This window comes from Myotis lucifugus, unplaced genomic scaffold (genome assembly GCF_000147115.1).
Source record: "Myotis lucifugus unplaced genomic scaffold, Myoluc2.0 scaffold_839, whole genome shotgun sequence".
Taxonomy (NCBI): Eukaryota; Metazoa; Chordata; class Mammalia; order Chiroptera; family Vespertilionidae; genus Myotis; species Myotis lucifugus.
Window position 1 is genome coordinate 171,622 of NW_005871887.1, and position 15,572 is coordinate 187,193.

The 15,572-nt window shown below is 43.7% G+C and overlaps 1 protein-coding gene across 6 annotated transcripts in view; it reads left to right on the plus strand.

Moving 5' to 3' along the window:
• LOC102424176 (zinc finger protein 615-like) overlaps positions 1 to 8,584 on the plus strand; it is a 17,307-nt gene extending 8,723 nt beyond the window's left edge. For 5 of the 6 annotated variants that reach the window (XM_023747324.1, XM_023747325.1, XM_023747322.1 and 2 more), the window contains 2 exons: positions 2,755 to 2,868; positions 5,121 to 8,584. In XM_023747324.1, coding sequence (XP_023603092.1) covers positions 2,755 to 2,868; positions 5,121 to 7,081 — 2,075 coding nt within the window. In that variant the 3' untranslated portion in view covers positions 7,082 to 8,584. Of the gene's footprint in view, positions 1 to 1,231; positions 1,374 to 2,754; positions 2,869 to 5,120 lie in introns of those variants that run through there. The other variant, XM_014448470.2, reaches the window with a different exon arrangement.
• Positions 8,585 to 15,572: the final 6,988 nt, after the last annotated feature.

Consider the following 15,572-nt stretch of genomic DNA (forward strand, 5'->3'; position numbering starts at 1 on the left):
CTGATGGGCCCTGCTCTGTGTGTGACAGGGTGCGGCGCCCCAACCCCTCCCCCACCACGGGCCCTGCTCTGTGTGTGACAGGGTGTGGTGCCCCAACCCGCCCCCCCCACGGGCCCTGCTCTGTGTGTGACAGTGTAGAGCTATAACCTCCCCATCGGCCCTGCCTGAGTGTGACAGTGGCGGCGCCCCAACCCCCTGATCGGCCCTGCTCTGTGTGTGACAGGGGGTGGTGCCCCAACTCCCCTATCGGCCCTACTCTGTGAGTGACAGGGGGGAGCTCCCCAACCCCTGATCGCCCTGCGGCTCTGTGTGTGATAGGGTGCGGTGCCCCAAACCCCCCCCCAACAGGCCCTGCTCTGTGTGTGACGGGGTGCAGTGCCCCAACTCCCTATTGGCCCTGCTCTGTGAGTGACAGGGTACGGAGCCCCAACCCCCCTGATGGGCCCTGCTCTGTGCGTGACAGGGGGCAGCGCCCCAACCCCCCTGATGGGGCCCTGCTCTGTTCGTGACGGGGGTGGCGCCGAAACTCCCTATCGACCCTGCCTTGAGTGTGGCAGGGGGCGATGCCCCAACTCCCGAATCGGCCCTACCCTGGGTGTGACTGGGGGTGGCATCGCAACTTCCCGATCCGCCCTGTTCTGTGCATGACGTGGTGGCGCCCCAACTCCCCAATCGGCCCTGCTCTGAGCCCGACCAAGGGCTGCACCTAGGAATTGGGCCTGCCCTCTGCCACCCAGTAGCGGGCCTAAGCCAGCAGGTCGTTATCTCCCGAGGGGTCCCAGACTGCGAGAGGGCACAGGCCGGGCTGAGGGACCCCCTCTCCCCCTCGAGTGCACAGATTTTTGTGCACCGGGCCTCTAGTCATTACATAAAAGGGTACAGTCTTTTTTTTTTTTTTTTAGGTTTATTCATTTCAAACGGCCCGCGGGCCGTAGTTTGCCCACGGCTGTTCTAGAAACTTGTCTGCATAGCCAGTAATGAGCAAGAGGGAAAATGACTGGAGATAACGACAGCGGTGTGGCAGCTGGAAGTTCTGAGATACTGGTCACGCATTGCCTTGGGAGACCATTTAAGACCTTGCTTTCATTCCAAATGAGTTGAGACACCCGTGAGAACTTTCGAGTACAGGAATAGCATTATTTAACTAATTTTTGAATTTTTAAAAAATATATTTCTTGTTGATTTTAGATAGAGAGAAAGGGAGGGGGAGAGAGAGAGAGAGAGAGAACATCGATGTGAGAGAGAAACATCATTTGGTTGCCTCCTATGTGCACTGGGGATCAAACCCACAACCTGTGTGTGTGCCCTGACCGGGAGTTGAACTGGTGACCATTTGGTGCAAAGGATGATGCTCAACTAACTAAGCTACACTGGTCAGTTCACTAATTATTTATTTATTTATAAATATTTTTATTGATTTCAGAGAGGAAGAAAGAGGGAGAGAGAGATAGAAACATCAATGATGAGAATCATTGATTGGCTGTCTCCTGCACACCTACCACTGGGGAATTGAGCCCACAACCTGGGCATGTGCCCTTGACTGGAATCGAACCTGGGACCCTTCAGTCTGCAGGCCGCCGCTGTATCCACTGAGCTAAACCAGGTCGGGCTAACTTTTTAAATGGACAACCTTGCTTATAGTACAGAAGGTAGAAATTATCAGGGAGAGTAATGTACTGTTATATTCATGGTTACAATTTGTGACAGTACAACAGTACATACTAATATTATCAAAAATAAAAGGTACACAGGAAAGAATCCAGGTGTCTCATGGAAAGAGCTAAATCAGCTCTGGCTGGTGGAGCCCAGTGGTTACAGCTTTGGCCCTTGCACCAAAGGGTCATGGTGGATTCCCAAGGGACATATACCTGGGTTGCAGATTTAATCCCCTGCCCTCTAGGATGGGTGCAGGACCCACCAATCAATGTGTCTCTGTCACATGGATATTTCTCTCTCTCTCTCCCCCTCTCTCCCCGCCCCCCTTCCATCCACACTCTCTAAAAATCAATGGAAAAAATATCCTCCGGTGAGGATTGACAACACCAGAAATGTGCAAAATCACCTGACCTCATCTGTGATCTTTTTAAAAGTGTCTAAAGTTAAGAGACAAGAAGAAGTATCAGAGGTGGTTTTCCATTAACCTTAAAGCAAAGAGGAAAGAGCATGTGGACTCTGGGAGCTGAGGGCCTCAGTCCTACAACCATAGGAGCAGAATTCCAAAGCAATACCTGTGCTTTCACCTTTTATTCTACGTGTTTTGAAACACAGTCTCATTTAGGACTCTTTCTTTGAAGAACTTGTATATATTGATGGGATCCACACTGCTATTTTCCGATAAGACCTTTTTAAAAAATACATATTTTATTGATTTCAGAGAGGAAGAGAGAGGGAAAGAGAGTTAGAAACATCAACGATGAGAGAGAATCATTGATTAGTTGCCACCTGCATGCCCTCAGTGGGTATGGAGCGTACAACCCGGGCATGTGCCCTGACGAATCAAATGGTGACCTCCTGGCTCATAGGCGGATGCTGAACCACTGAGCCATGCTGGTTGGGCTAGATAAGGCCTTCTTTAACATTTTCATATTAACCTCAATGTCAAGAACTATGAATGAAGACAAGTATATTTCTTATTTTACATAACATAAGATTGTCACTACATAGTTACTTCACATGAAGGCTTTTTTAAAGCAGTTTTATTTCTAACTAGCATTATGAGAGATTACAGAATGATTCACTTCTGTTCTGTCCTAGAACGCAGGAAGATCCATCATCCTCTGCCACATCACCTGCACAGTCGAAGCATTCAGAAGAATGTGGAACGATGCTGTGAATATAATATGTCTGCAAATATTAATCAGAGCGAAGGTCATTACCTATTAAAGCAAAATCATGATATGTCTGAGATAAGTGAAAAACTTATAGAATCAAATTTAAGTTTTGAAAACCAAAACAAAAGCTGTAACTTAAGGAATTCCATTGAGTTCAATGGAGATAGGACATGTTTGTACTTGGATATGTAATCATCATCTTAAAATTTGTTTCACCATGCACTCTAGATTTGCCCCTCATTCTGCACTTCAATCATATTCCTCATTTCTTTAAGGGGCATTCCATCTTCCCAGTAGCTCAGGCCACATAATTCCTGGAGCCATTCTTTTAAAAACATTTTTATTGATTTTTTGTTTTGTTTTGTTTTGAGGTAGAGAGGGAGAGAGAGAAACATCCATGTGAGAGCGAAACATTGATTGGCTGCCTCCTGCACGTCCCTTACCGGGGATGGAATCCACAACTCAGGCATATGCCCAGCTTAGGAAATGAACCTACAACCCACCCAAGTGAGCCACCCTAGCCAGGGCTGGAGTCATTTTTTTAAAAATATATTTTATTGAATTTTTACAGAGAGGAAGGGAGAGGGATAGAGAGTTAGAAACATCGATGAGAGAGAAACATCAATCAGCCAGCTCCTGCACACCCCCTACTGGGGATGTGCCCACAACCACGGTACATGCCCTTGACAGGAATCGAGCCTGGGACCCTTTAGTCTGCAGGCCAACGCTCTATCCACTGAGCAATACCAGTTAGGGCTGGAGTCGTTTTTTAGTCCAGATTGTCATTAATGTCTTCCTGCTTCTCCCATTGAGTCCATCAGTGAACCTTGTCTTCTCTTTAAATACAGGGTGGGGCAAAAGTGGGTTTATAATGGTAAACTCAGGGGTCCTCAAACTACGGCCCGCGGGCCACATGCAAATACAAATATTGTATTCCCGTTTTGTTTTTTTACTTCAAAATAAGATATGTGCAGTGTGCATAGGAATTTTTCATAGTTTTTTTTTTAAAACTATAGTCTGGCCCTCCAACGGTCTGAGGGACAGTGAACTGGCCCCCTGTTTAAAAAGTTTGAGGACCCCTGGGTAAACTTGTATTATTATTTATTAATAATTGTATCATTTTTCAGTATGAACAACTGTAAACCTACTTTTGCTGCAGCCTGCTAATCCTGATTTCATTCATCACTTACATCTCCATATTCCTTTCACCATTTTTTTACAGGCTGTGGTTGCCCTTTATTTCTTTGCTTTAGATGTCTATGCATTCAATATTACACCTTTGTTTCCTACAAATTTAACTCAATTCTGACACTATCCACTTAGAAGATAGTGTCAGATCCTACACATTAAGAGTTCAGTCTCATTAAGACTGTCTCCACTTCAGATGTCAATTGCACGTCCAGACTATCACCTGTGTTACTGAACAACTGACTCTAAATTGGAGGTTCTCATGAGCCCTCCTTGGATGCAGTTACTTTGTTAGTGTGGCTCACAGAACTCTGAGACACTTATATTTACTAGTTTATTATAAAGGATACAGATGAATAGGAACATACGGCAAGTTCTGAAGGGTTCCTTAACCGTTTGAGTCCCAAGCAGCGCGATTGCGCTGCTGAGATTTTATGTTGAGAAAACATACGATTCGTTTGAGTCCCAGTGGGTATTGAAAAAACACTGTCGAAGAATCCCAAACAGCGCAACCGCGCTTTCTCTAAATGAGTACGAAAAGACCCAAACAGCATGATAGCGCTTGTTTTATTTTATGTCGAGAAATACCAAGCAGCGCAATTGCGCTGCTTGGGACTCAAACGGTTAATATAAGAGTTTCTGTCCCCATTGAGCTAAGGTGAACCACCCACTGGGCACATGGGTATGTCACTACCCCGAAGCTTATCAGATTTGGGTAAGAGTTTTTATCTTGCTTTGATATCTAGGCCCTTTTATTCCAGATGTCAGTAGTAGGAGCTGAAAGTTCAACCATCTAATCAATTGGTCTTTATAGTGATTAGCTCCATCCTGAGAGTATGTAGGGCCTCTGTGCTGTCACCTCATCAACATAAACTCATGTTTTTAATGGAGAACAAAAGATACCTTTATCACTTAGGAAATTACAAGGGTTTTACAACCTCAATGTCAAGAACTATGAATGAAGACAAGTATATTTCTTATTTTACATAACATAAAATTGTCACTACATAGTTACTTGACATGAAGGCTTTTTTAAAACAGTTTTATTTCTAACTAGGATTATGAGAGATTACAGAATGATTCACTTCTGTTCTGTCCTAGAACGCAGGAAGATCCATCATCCTCTGCCATATCACCTGCGCAGTCGAAGCATTCAGAAGAATGTGGAACGATGCTGTGAATATAATATGTCTGCAAGTATTAATCAGAGCGGAGGTCATTACCTATTAAAGCAAAATCATGATATGTCTGAGATGAGTGAAAAACTTATAGAATCAAATTTAAATTTTGAAAACCAAAACAAAAGCTGTAACTTAAAGAATTCCATTGAGTTGAATGGAGATAGGACATGCATTGTGCATGCTAACCAAGAACAATTTTACACTGAAATCACATTGCCTGGCAGTACCAAACCCATTAATAAGAAGTCCCAGATCACCCTAGAGAGAGTACATGTATGCACTGAATGTGGGAAAGCCTTTGTGAAGATGTCTCAGCTCACTGATCACCACAGAGTTCACACAAGAGAGAAACCTTATGGGTGCAGTCTGTGTGGGAAAACTTTCAGCAGAAAATCCAGGCTCACCGAACATCAGAGAATTCATTCGGGACTCAAACAGTATGAATGTACTGAATGTGACAAAACCTTCCTCAAGAAATCACACTTCAGTAGACATCAGAAAACTCACATGGGAGAGAAACCTTATATGTGCAGTGAATGTGGGAAAGAGTTCATCAAAAAGTTTTGGCTCATTTGTCATCAGAGAACTCATACAGGGGAGAAACCCTATTGGTGCAGTCTATGTGAGAAGACCTTCTGTACAAAGTCTAATCTAAATAAACATCAAAAAATGCATACAGGAGAGAAACTTTACAAATGCAGTGAATGTGGAAAAGCGTATGTTGAGAGAAATCATCTTATTGCCCATCATCTAACTCATACAGGAGAGAGACCCCATGAATGCCATCTATGTGGGAAGACTTTCCGTACAAAATCTATTCTGAATAAACATACAAAAATCCATACAGGAGAAAAGCCTTATAAATGCAGTGTATGTGGAAAAGGCTTTATTGAGAAGAAGCGTCTTATTGTACATCATCGAATTCATACAGGAGAGAAACCCCATGGATGCAATCTATGTGGGAAGACCTTCGCTACAAAGTTTAGTCTCACAGTACATGAGAGAACTCATACAGGAGTGAAACCTTATACATGCAGTGAATGTGGGAAAGGCTTTGTCAAGAAGAGTCATCTGATAGGGCATCACCGAATTCACACAGGAGAGAAACCTTTTACATGCAGCGAATGTGGGAAAGGATTCACATTGAAGCAGTACCTTATAGGACATCAGCGAACTCATGCTGAACAGAAGCCATATGTGTGTAGTGTGTGTGGTAAAGGCTTCATTGCGAAGCGCGATCTCACCGTACATCAGCGAAGTCATAGTTCAGATAAACCGTATATGTGCAATGAATGTGGAAAGGGCTTTATTGTGAAGCGTGCTCTCGTTATACATCAGAGAATACACACAGGAGAGAAACCCTATGTGTGTAACGAATGCGGAAAAGCCTTCTCGGTGAAAATACAGCTGATTGTACATCAGAGAACTCATACAGGAGAGAAACCCTTTTTATGTAGTGAATGTGGGAAAAGCTTCTCAATGAAGCACTGCCTTATAGGACATCTACGAACTCATACTGGAGAGAAGCCCTTTGTATGTAGTGTGTGTGGAAAATCCTTCACCATGAAGCGTGATCTCACTATACATCAGCGGGGTCATACTTCAGAAAAACCATATATATGTAGTGAATGTGGAAAGGGCTTCATCGTGAAGAGTCGTCTGATTGTACATCAGCGAATACACACAGGAGAGAAACCCTATGTATGCAGTGATTGTGGGAAGGGCTTCCCACAGAAAAGGCAACTGATTGTACATCAGTGGACTCATACAGGACAGAAACCTTATATATGTAGTGAATGTGGGAAAGATTTCACAGTAAAACGTAATCTAATCAATCATCACCTAAAACATACAAGAGACAAGCAAGCCTCAGGAATGTAGTGGAAGAGGCTTCACCATGAAAACTGATCTTACTTTACATTAGCAAAGTTATACTTAAGAGAAACTGTGTATGTTCAATGAATTGGGGAAAATCTTTACCCCAAAGACTCATGTCAGTGTACATCAGCACACTCAGATGGGAGATAACGTTTCTATGTGCAAGAAGAATGGCAAAGGCTTAACTGGGAAAAACATGCTCATTGCACAAATGTGAATTCATATGGAGAGGAACTGTATATATGTAACGAACGTGAAAAGGGGATACTGGGGGTATTCTTCAGCAAACTCATACTGTAGAGAAGCCATACACATGTAATAAAAGTGGTTAAGGCTTTAGGAAGAAGACATGCCTCATGCACCATCAGAGATTTCACTCAAGAAGGACTTCGTTTGCATGTACTGAATGTGGAAAATTTGCATTCAGCAAAAATGATCTCATTACCCATCAGAATCCACATGGGAGAGAAGCCCTATGAATGAATTTAATGTGGGAAAGCCTTCACTACAAACTCAGGACTATGTTCATCAAAGAAAACATACAGGAAGGAGGCTCTAAGAGTGCAGCAATTGTGGAAAAGGTTCTGACCACTTGTCAATTGTTAAACGTAAGATTTCACAGGTAGTTGCTTTTGGGTAAGCCTGTTGCCAGTTGTAGGCCCTCAAGATAATAGTATACAAAAATATTATGCAGTAAAAAATAACTTAATACAACAGGAAAGTTAGGGGGAAAATGAATAACTTACTGCAAAGAATCTGGTACTATCTGTCTTAGGTCATTTTCCTGATTTTATATAATGAAATTACAAAACAATTTGGATACAATCAGCCTTCATGAAAATATTTTCGGACATTATATGTCTAAAATGTTTATCTTGATATAAGGCCTATGAATGTGACAGAATAGGAAATTCTTTAGTGGGAAGTAGAACTTACGATATGTGATCATCAGAAATCATGATTGAATATTTCTAAGTATGGAAAAGCATCTTCCCCAAAGTAAAACCTCAATAGATGTCATTTTACACTAGACAACTAATTTTCTCTGGTAGGGATATGGCATGGTTTGCAGTAACTCATGTTCCCTTATCATTTGCCAGAAATTCATGCAGAAATAACTCATGAACACATTCAATTGGTGGACTTTAGCAAAACTTCCAATAACTTAATGAAGAAAAGAATCCTTGAGTGAAAAAGCATTCTATCACAAGTCTAAACCACACATGCAATTAGGGACAGGATACCTTCAGCTATAATTTCTAAATACATTTTATATATATATATATATATTCGGAGAGGAAGAGAGAGATAGAAACATCAGTAATGAGAGAGAAGCATTGATCGGCTGCTCCCCACATAGCCCCCTACTAGGAGTTGAGCCCACATTCCAGGCATGTGCCCTGAGCTCTTCAGCCATAATTTCAGTTGCCTTGCCATTGACTTTATAACTTTTAAACAGTTACAATTATTGTCATCATGAATAAAAATGTTAATGTATACAACGCAGGAGTGGTCTATGCCTGTTTCATTATGTTATGAAATTTTGCACTTCTTTAGTTCTATCAGTTATTTCAAAATACATGAAGCACTTAAAAATGAAACATTCATTTTTTTAAAAAAATATATTTTTATTGATTTTTTACAGAGAGGAAGGGAGAGGGACAGAGAGTTTGGCACATCGATGAGAGAGAAACATCGATCAGCTGCCTCCTGCACACCCGCTACTGGGGATGTGCCCGCAACCAACGTACATGCCCCTGACCAGAATTGAACCTGGGGCCTTTCAGTCCTCAGGCCGACGCTCTACCACTGAGCCAAACCGGTTACGGCCTGATATTCATTTTTAAGGATAACATTTTAATGTGTTTGACCAAGTATATAAGTAATATCAAGAGGTTTATAAAATTAATATAAACATGATGTTATTTATAACTTTTAATTTTGAATTAAGTTTAAAATCAAAACTGCCATTTTCTTTCCTTTTTTATTTTTAAAACCATAGTATTATATGTTTTAGAATTTCAAATAAATGGAATCACAAAAGGTACTCGATTACATATGTCCCTTTCCCCCACCACCCATTAAACCCCTTCAGCTTGCCCCCAACCCCGTCCCAGGCTTTTATCACCTAGTTATCTGTGTCTTTGGGTTATGCATATATAAATACAAGGTCTTTGGTTGATTACCTCCCACCCACTCGCCTTCCCTCTGAGATTCTGCACTCTGTTCTCTGCTTCCATGTCTCTGGATCTACTCTGTTCATCAGTTTATTTTGTTACTTAGATTCCACATATGAGTGAGATCATGTGATACTTTCTCTGACTGACTGATTTCACTTAGCATGATACTCTCTAGGTCCCTCAATGCTGTCTCAATAGGTAAGAGATTGTTCTTTTTTATTGCTGCATAGTATTCCATGGTGTAAATGTACCACAGATTTTTTATCCACTCATCCTCTGATGGGCATTTGGGCTGTTTCTATATCTTAGCTATTGTAAATTGTGCTGCTATGAACATAGGGGTACATACAGTCTTTCTGATTGGTGTTTCAGGTTTCTTAGGATATATTCCTAGAAGTGGGATCACTGGATCAAATAGCAGTTCCATACTTAATTTTTTTAAGAAACTCCATACTATTTTCCATAATGTCTGCACCAATCTGCATTCCCACCAGCAGTGTACTAGGCTTCCCTTTTCACATCCTCACCAGCACCTGTCATTTGTTGATTTGTTGATGGTAGCCCTTCTGGCAGGTATTAGGTGATACTTTATTGTTTTAATTTGCATGTCTCTGATGATCAGTGACTTTGAGCATTTTTTCATGTCTCTTGGCTGTCTATATGTCCACTTTGGAGAAGCATCTATTTAGGGCCTTTGTCCATTTTTTAATTGGATTGTTTGTCTTTCTTTTGTTAAGTTGTATGAGTTGCTTATATATTTTGGATATTAACCCTTTATCAGATGTATCATTGCTAAATATGTTTTCCCATACAGTGGGCTCCATTTTCGTTTTGTTGATGTTTTCTTTTGCTGTGCAGGTTTTTATTTTGATGTAGTCCCATTTGAATAACTGCTCTTTTCTAGAAATTGTCTAACAAATTCCCTTCACGTATCTATTCCCAAAGGTAAAACCTTACATATTCGCAGTTCATTATCAAGAAAAGTGAAAATGTTACAGTGCTGTTAACTACAGGATTTATTTGTATCTCCACTTTTAACCTGCACTCATTTCTGCTTGTTTTTATTTATAGTTTTTTTGCTTTGTTACAAATTTTATTATTTTTGTTGTTGTTAATCCTCACCTGAGGATATTTTTCCATTGATTTTTTTTAATATATTTTATTGATTTTCTACAGAGAGGAAGGGAGAGAGATAGAGAGTTAGAAACATTGATGAGAGAGAAACATCGATCAGCTGCCTCCTGCACATCTCCTACTGGGGATGTGCCCGCAACCCAGGTACATGCCCTTGACCGGAATCGAACCTGGGATCTTTCAGTCCGCAAGCTGACGCTCTATCCACTGAGCCAAACCGGTTTCGGCTTTCCATTGATTTTTAGGGAGTGGAATGCAGAGATAGAGACAGAAAGAGAGAAACATAGATTTTAGAGAGACATGCATGTGTTCAACTAGGGCCGGGGATCGAACCTGGAACGAGGGTACATTCCCTTGACTGGAATTGAACCCAAGACCCTTAATTCCAGGGGCTGATGCTCTATCCAATGAGCCAAACTGGCTAGGGGTATATATAGTTTTGAGAAACTTTATCACCTATGTACATTCTTGTAACCAATACCACAGTAGAAATTCAGAATGTTTGTTGTCACAAACCCCACCATCACATCCTTTTCACAACCCTAACTTCTGGAATCACAGCTCTCTTTGTATCAATACTTTTGTCATTTATGGACTATTAGAAAAATGGAGACATTCAGCAGTACACTTTTGAGATTGGCTATTTGACCTTGTCTGATATAGAAAATACATATTTACATATGTGTTCCTGGCATGGAGGTCCTGAAACCCTTGTAGATCACAAGTGATAATAGACTAGGAGCATCTTTTGTTTTATTGAGGCTACTCTGGTTGGAAATTTCATCTCCACCCCACACATCCAGAGAAGGGTGAGTGTCTGGAAATGGAGCTAATGATCAATCATGCCTACTTAAGAAAGTCTCCATGAAAATCCCAATAGGAGGGGTTTGGAAAACTTCCAGGTGGGTGAAGACATCCAAGTATGAAGAGGGTGATGCACTATAACTTCATGGGGACAGAAGCTCCTGTGCTTGAGACCCTTCCAGACCTCACACTGTGTATCTCTTCATGTGGTGGTTCATCTGTAACTTAAATTATTCTTTTTTTTAAAGTATATTTTTATTGACTTCAGAGAGACAGGGAGTGTGAGAGAGAGAGAAACATCAATGATGAGAGAGAGTCATTGATGGGCTGCTTCCTGCACGCCCCACACTGGGGATCGAGCCCAAAACCCAGGCATGTGCCCTGACCGGGAATCGAACCCGGGACCTTTCAGTCTGCAGGCCAACACTCTATCACTGAGCCAAAACGGCCAGGGCTTAAAGATATTCTTTAGCCCTAGCCAGTTTGGCTCAGTGCATAGAGTGTCGGCCTGCGGACTGAAAGGTCCCAGGTTCGATTCCTGCTAAGGGCATGTACCTTGGTTGCGGGCACATCCCCAGTAGGAGGTGTGCAGGAGGCAGCTGATTGATGTTTCTCTCTCATTAATGTTTCTGACTCTGTCCCTCTCCCTTTCTCTCTGTAAAAATCAATAAAATATATTTTTAAAAAAAGAAAACGAAGTACCTTGTGAATTTTATATAAAAACTAGAGGACCGGTGCATGAAAATTCATGCACTTGAGGGGGGTGGCCCTCAGCCTGGCCTGCCCCCTCTCACAGTCTGGGAGCCCTCAGGGGCAGGAGGGTTCAGGGGAAGGTGATGCCCCCACCACACCTCTGCTGCTGCCACTGCTGACAGCGCCAGCCTTGGCCAGCCCTGGTTACCTCAGCCTCGGGAGACCCTGTTCGACTGGGCAGTCGCCATCCGAGGCTTGCCTGTGCCTCAGGCCAGCCCTGGGTGGCTGGCAGGCTGAGGGGACTGGGGGACTCCCGAGGCAGGTGGGCCTGGCCTTGCCACATGCCTGCCCCATCTTGTGGCTGTGGGTGCCGCCATCTTTTGAGGGTGTGACAGTCAATTAGCATATTCCCTCCTTATTGGCTGTGGGTGCCACCATCTTTGAGGGCGTGACAGCAATTAGCATATTCCCTCCTTATTGGCCATGGGCACTGCCATATTTGTGATGGTGTAATGATCAATTAGCATATTCCTACTTTATTAGATAGGATCTGCAAAAATAAAATGTTTGTTAAAAATAGGTCTAATTTGTGTCAATTATAGTATAACTAGAGCCCCATGCTTGAGTGCATCAATTTCGTGCACAGGTAGGGTCCCTAGTGGCTGCCTGCCACCGGCCAGGGCCTACCTTCTCCGGTTGCCAGCCATTGTCTGGGGCCTCCTTGGTGGTCAGCGCACGTTATAGCAAGCACTCAAGCTCCCACCTGAGGGGACAATGTGTATATTAGCCTTTTATTATATGGGATGAAACAGGTTTGCTCTAATCTTATTTTAATTTCTCATAAACATGTTTCCATATTATAAATTTTTTACGGATGCCTTCTGGTATATGTAATTAATATTAAGTTGTGCCCTAACTGGTTTGGCTCAGTGGATAGAGCGTCAGCCTGCGGACTGAAAGGTCCCAGGTTCGATTCCGGTCAAGGGCATGTACCTTGGTTGTGGGAACATCCCCAGTAGGAGGTGTGCAGGAGGTAGCTGATTGATGTTTCTCTCTCATTGATGTTTCTAACTCTCTGTGGAAAATCAATAAAATATATTTAAAAAATATTAAGTTGCTATAATAGCATCTTGGATACTAGAAAGATGATAACTAGAGTAGCATGAAAGTTATGCTTAAACCCTGGCCGCTTTGGCTCAGTGTACAGTGAGTGGGCCCACTGACTGAAGAATCCCCCGGGTTTGATTCCAGTCAAGGGCAAATGCCCAGGTGGTGGGCGTGCAGGAGGCAGCTGATCAATGATTCTTTCTCATTGATGTTTCTATCTCCCTCTCCCTCTCCCTTCCTCTCTGAAATAAATAAAAAATGTATTTTTTAAAAAAGTTATGTATTCACATAATCATGAATTATGTTTCGGTTCTTAAAAATCACCTCCGGCAAGAAATTTCCCACCACAGGCTTCCCGTTGGTTTGCATTTACTGGATAATTGTATATACCAGACTTTTTCTCTTTATAGGATTTTATTCTCTGTTGTTTGGAAACGTTTTTTGTTTGTTTGTTTGTTTGTTTGGTTTTTGGCATGTTTTTAAATCCTCACCCGAGGATATTTTGTGTTTTTTAAAAAAATCCTCACCCAATGATTTCTTGAGAGAGTGGGAGGGAGGGAGGAGGGGGAGAGAAATGTCCACATGAGAGACACATCCATTGGTTGCCCCCCACGCTCCCCTGGCTTGGAACCTGCCACCCAGGTGCTCTTGACCAGGAATAGAGACCCATCACGCTTTGGTCTGCAGGCCCGGGCTCCAGTCATTGAGCAAAACCCAGCCAGGGCTACTTGTGTGGTTTTTTACATTGTTGTTGTTTTTAGAAAAATGGTGCACAAACTTGTAGTAAAATATAGAAATGTTTAAAACTGCTTAAAGAATGTTAGACAAGTTTTAAAATGTTTGAGCTAACTTTCCTTGAAACTTAAAGTATGATATTAAAAACACATTCCCCACTGCCCTGAAGCGTGTGTCCCTCATAGATAAGGATTTGAACTTCAGTAAACAACTCAGAGCGACTTGTCAAGACAAACACTTGCGTGAATGCCATACTCTCCTTGGCCCCCTCGCCTTGTTGGAGATGAACACCTATGCACTGACGTAATCATTGATAGCCACCTGAGCTGCTGCGGGTACGAACAAACTATTTTTTTTAAAATATATTTTTAATGATTTTTTACAGAGAGGAAGGGAGAGGGATAGAGAGTTAGAAACATCGATGAGAGAGAAACATTGATCAGCTGCCTCCTGCACACTCCCTACTGGGGATTTGCCCGCAACCAAGGTACATGCCCTTGACCGGAATCAAACCTGGGGCCCTTCAGTCCGCAGGCCCAAGCTCTATCCACTGAGCCAAACCGGTTAGGGCTTTTTTTTTTTTTTTAATATATTTATGAACAAGCTTTAAACATGCACCCGGCCAGCTAACGATGCTCGCCTGTCAAGACAGCTACAAAGGCCCCTCCCGAACCTGCAGGCATGACCTGGATGGGGCTGCTCAGGTGGAGCAGGGTCCAGAGCACCAGGAAAGGTGGGGCTTGGGTTCCTGTGAGCGCAATCCTGGTGGGGGCGTAAGGGAGGCAACCCATCTTTCGACCTCTCTCTCATCAATGTTTCTCTCTCAAAAAAAAAAAAAAAAAAACGGAAGAGAGAGAGAGAGAGAGAGAGAGAAGAAAGCTGAGGTGATAATCACTTCTTTGCAAAGACCGCCCAACGCAATTTGCCTCCCAAGCTTGAGTCTCCGAAAATACACTCACTTTCCACAACAGTCGAAGTGCCTGGGAACGAGATTAAATTCGTGAGCTCCTCACCTGCCCGCCATCCCTGGCCCCTGGCTCCAAGGTCCTGGCTTTGCCTTCTGTACGGCAGTCAGGCCTCCCAACATGGCGGCCCCCATGCTGCGGAGGCCGCGGCCACAGGGCGCCGCCATATTGCCGGGAGGGGAACGCGGAAGTCGCTCGCGGTTCTGCCAAGGCTTCAGCTCCCCGCCCGTCGCCGCCGCTGGATGACGCAATAGCTGAGCGCCGCCTGCAGCGGACAAATCCGATGGCGGGAAAGTAAGTTCGAACGCTCCGGAGGCGTTGGAGGAAAGCAGGTCAGTGATCTCCTGTTCTTTGAAGTTTATAAAAAATGTTTGTCTCCTGTGAGGTTTGTCTCTCACCAAGCACGTGACGTCACAGCGTGGAAGGGGTGTGGCCAGACCCGTGGGATTCCCGGCGGGGGTCGGGGTGGGGGGAGCGCCCAAGTGTTTGTGAGGAAGCAGGTGTGACGCCCCCCCCCCTGCGGTTGGGGTCCCTTTGGGGTCCCCCGGCGATTTGGGGGTCGGGAAAGATGGAAGGGCGTGTCCCGACCGCCGTGGCCTTTGCGGGTCCCTCTGTGAGGGACGCGGCTGGCATTTCGGCTGATCCCGGCGGTCGGATTCCGGCGCGGGGTTTCCCGCGGGGCTCTGTGAAGTGGGGCCGGCGTGTGAGTCAGGCGTCGGTCGGGTTTGGGTTTAATGGGGGAAGAAGGTGCGTGGCTTTCCGAGCGTCGGGGAGGCGAGCTGTGGTCGCCAGGACCCCGCTGTGCGGTGGAGGTTGTCCCGCTGAAGCTGAGGTGTTTCTGCTGTGATGACGTGTGTTAGGACACATTCTTTTTTT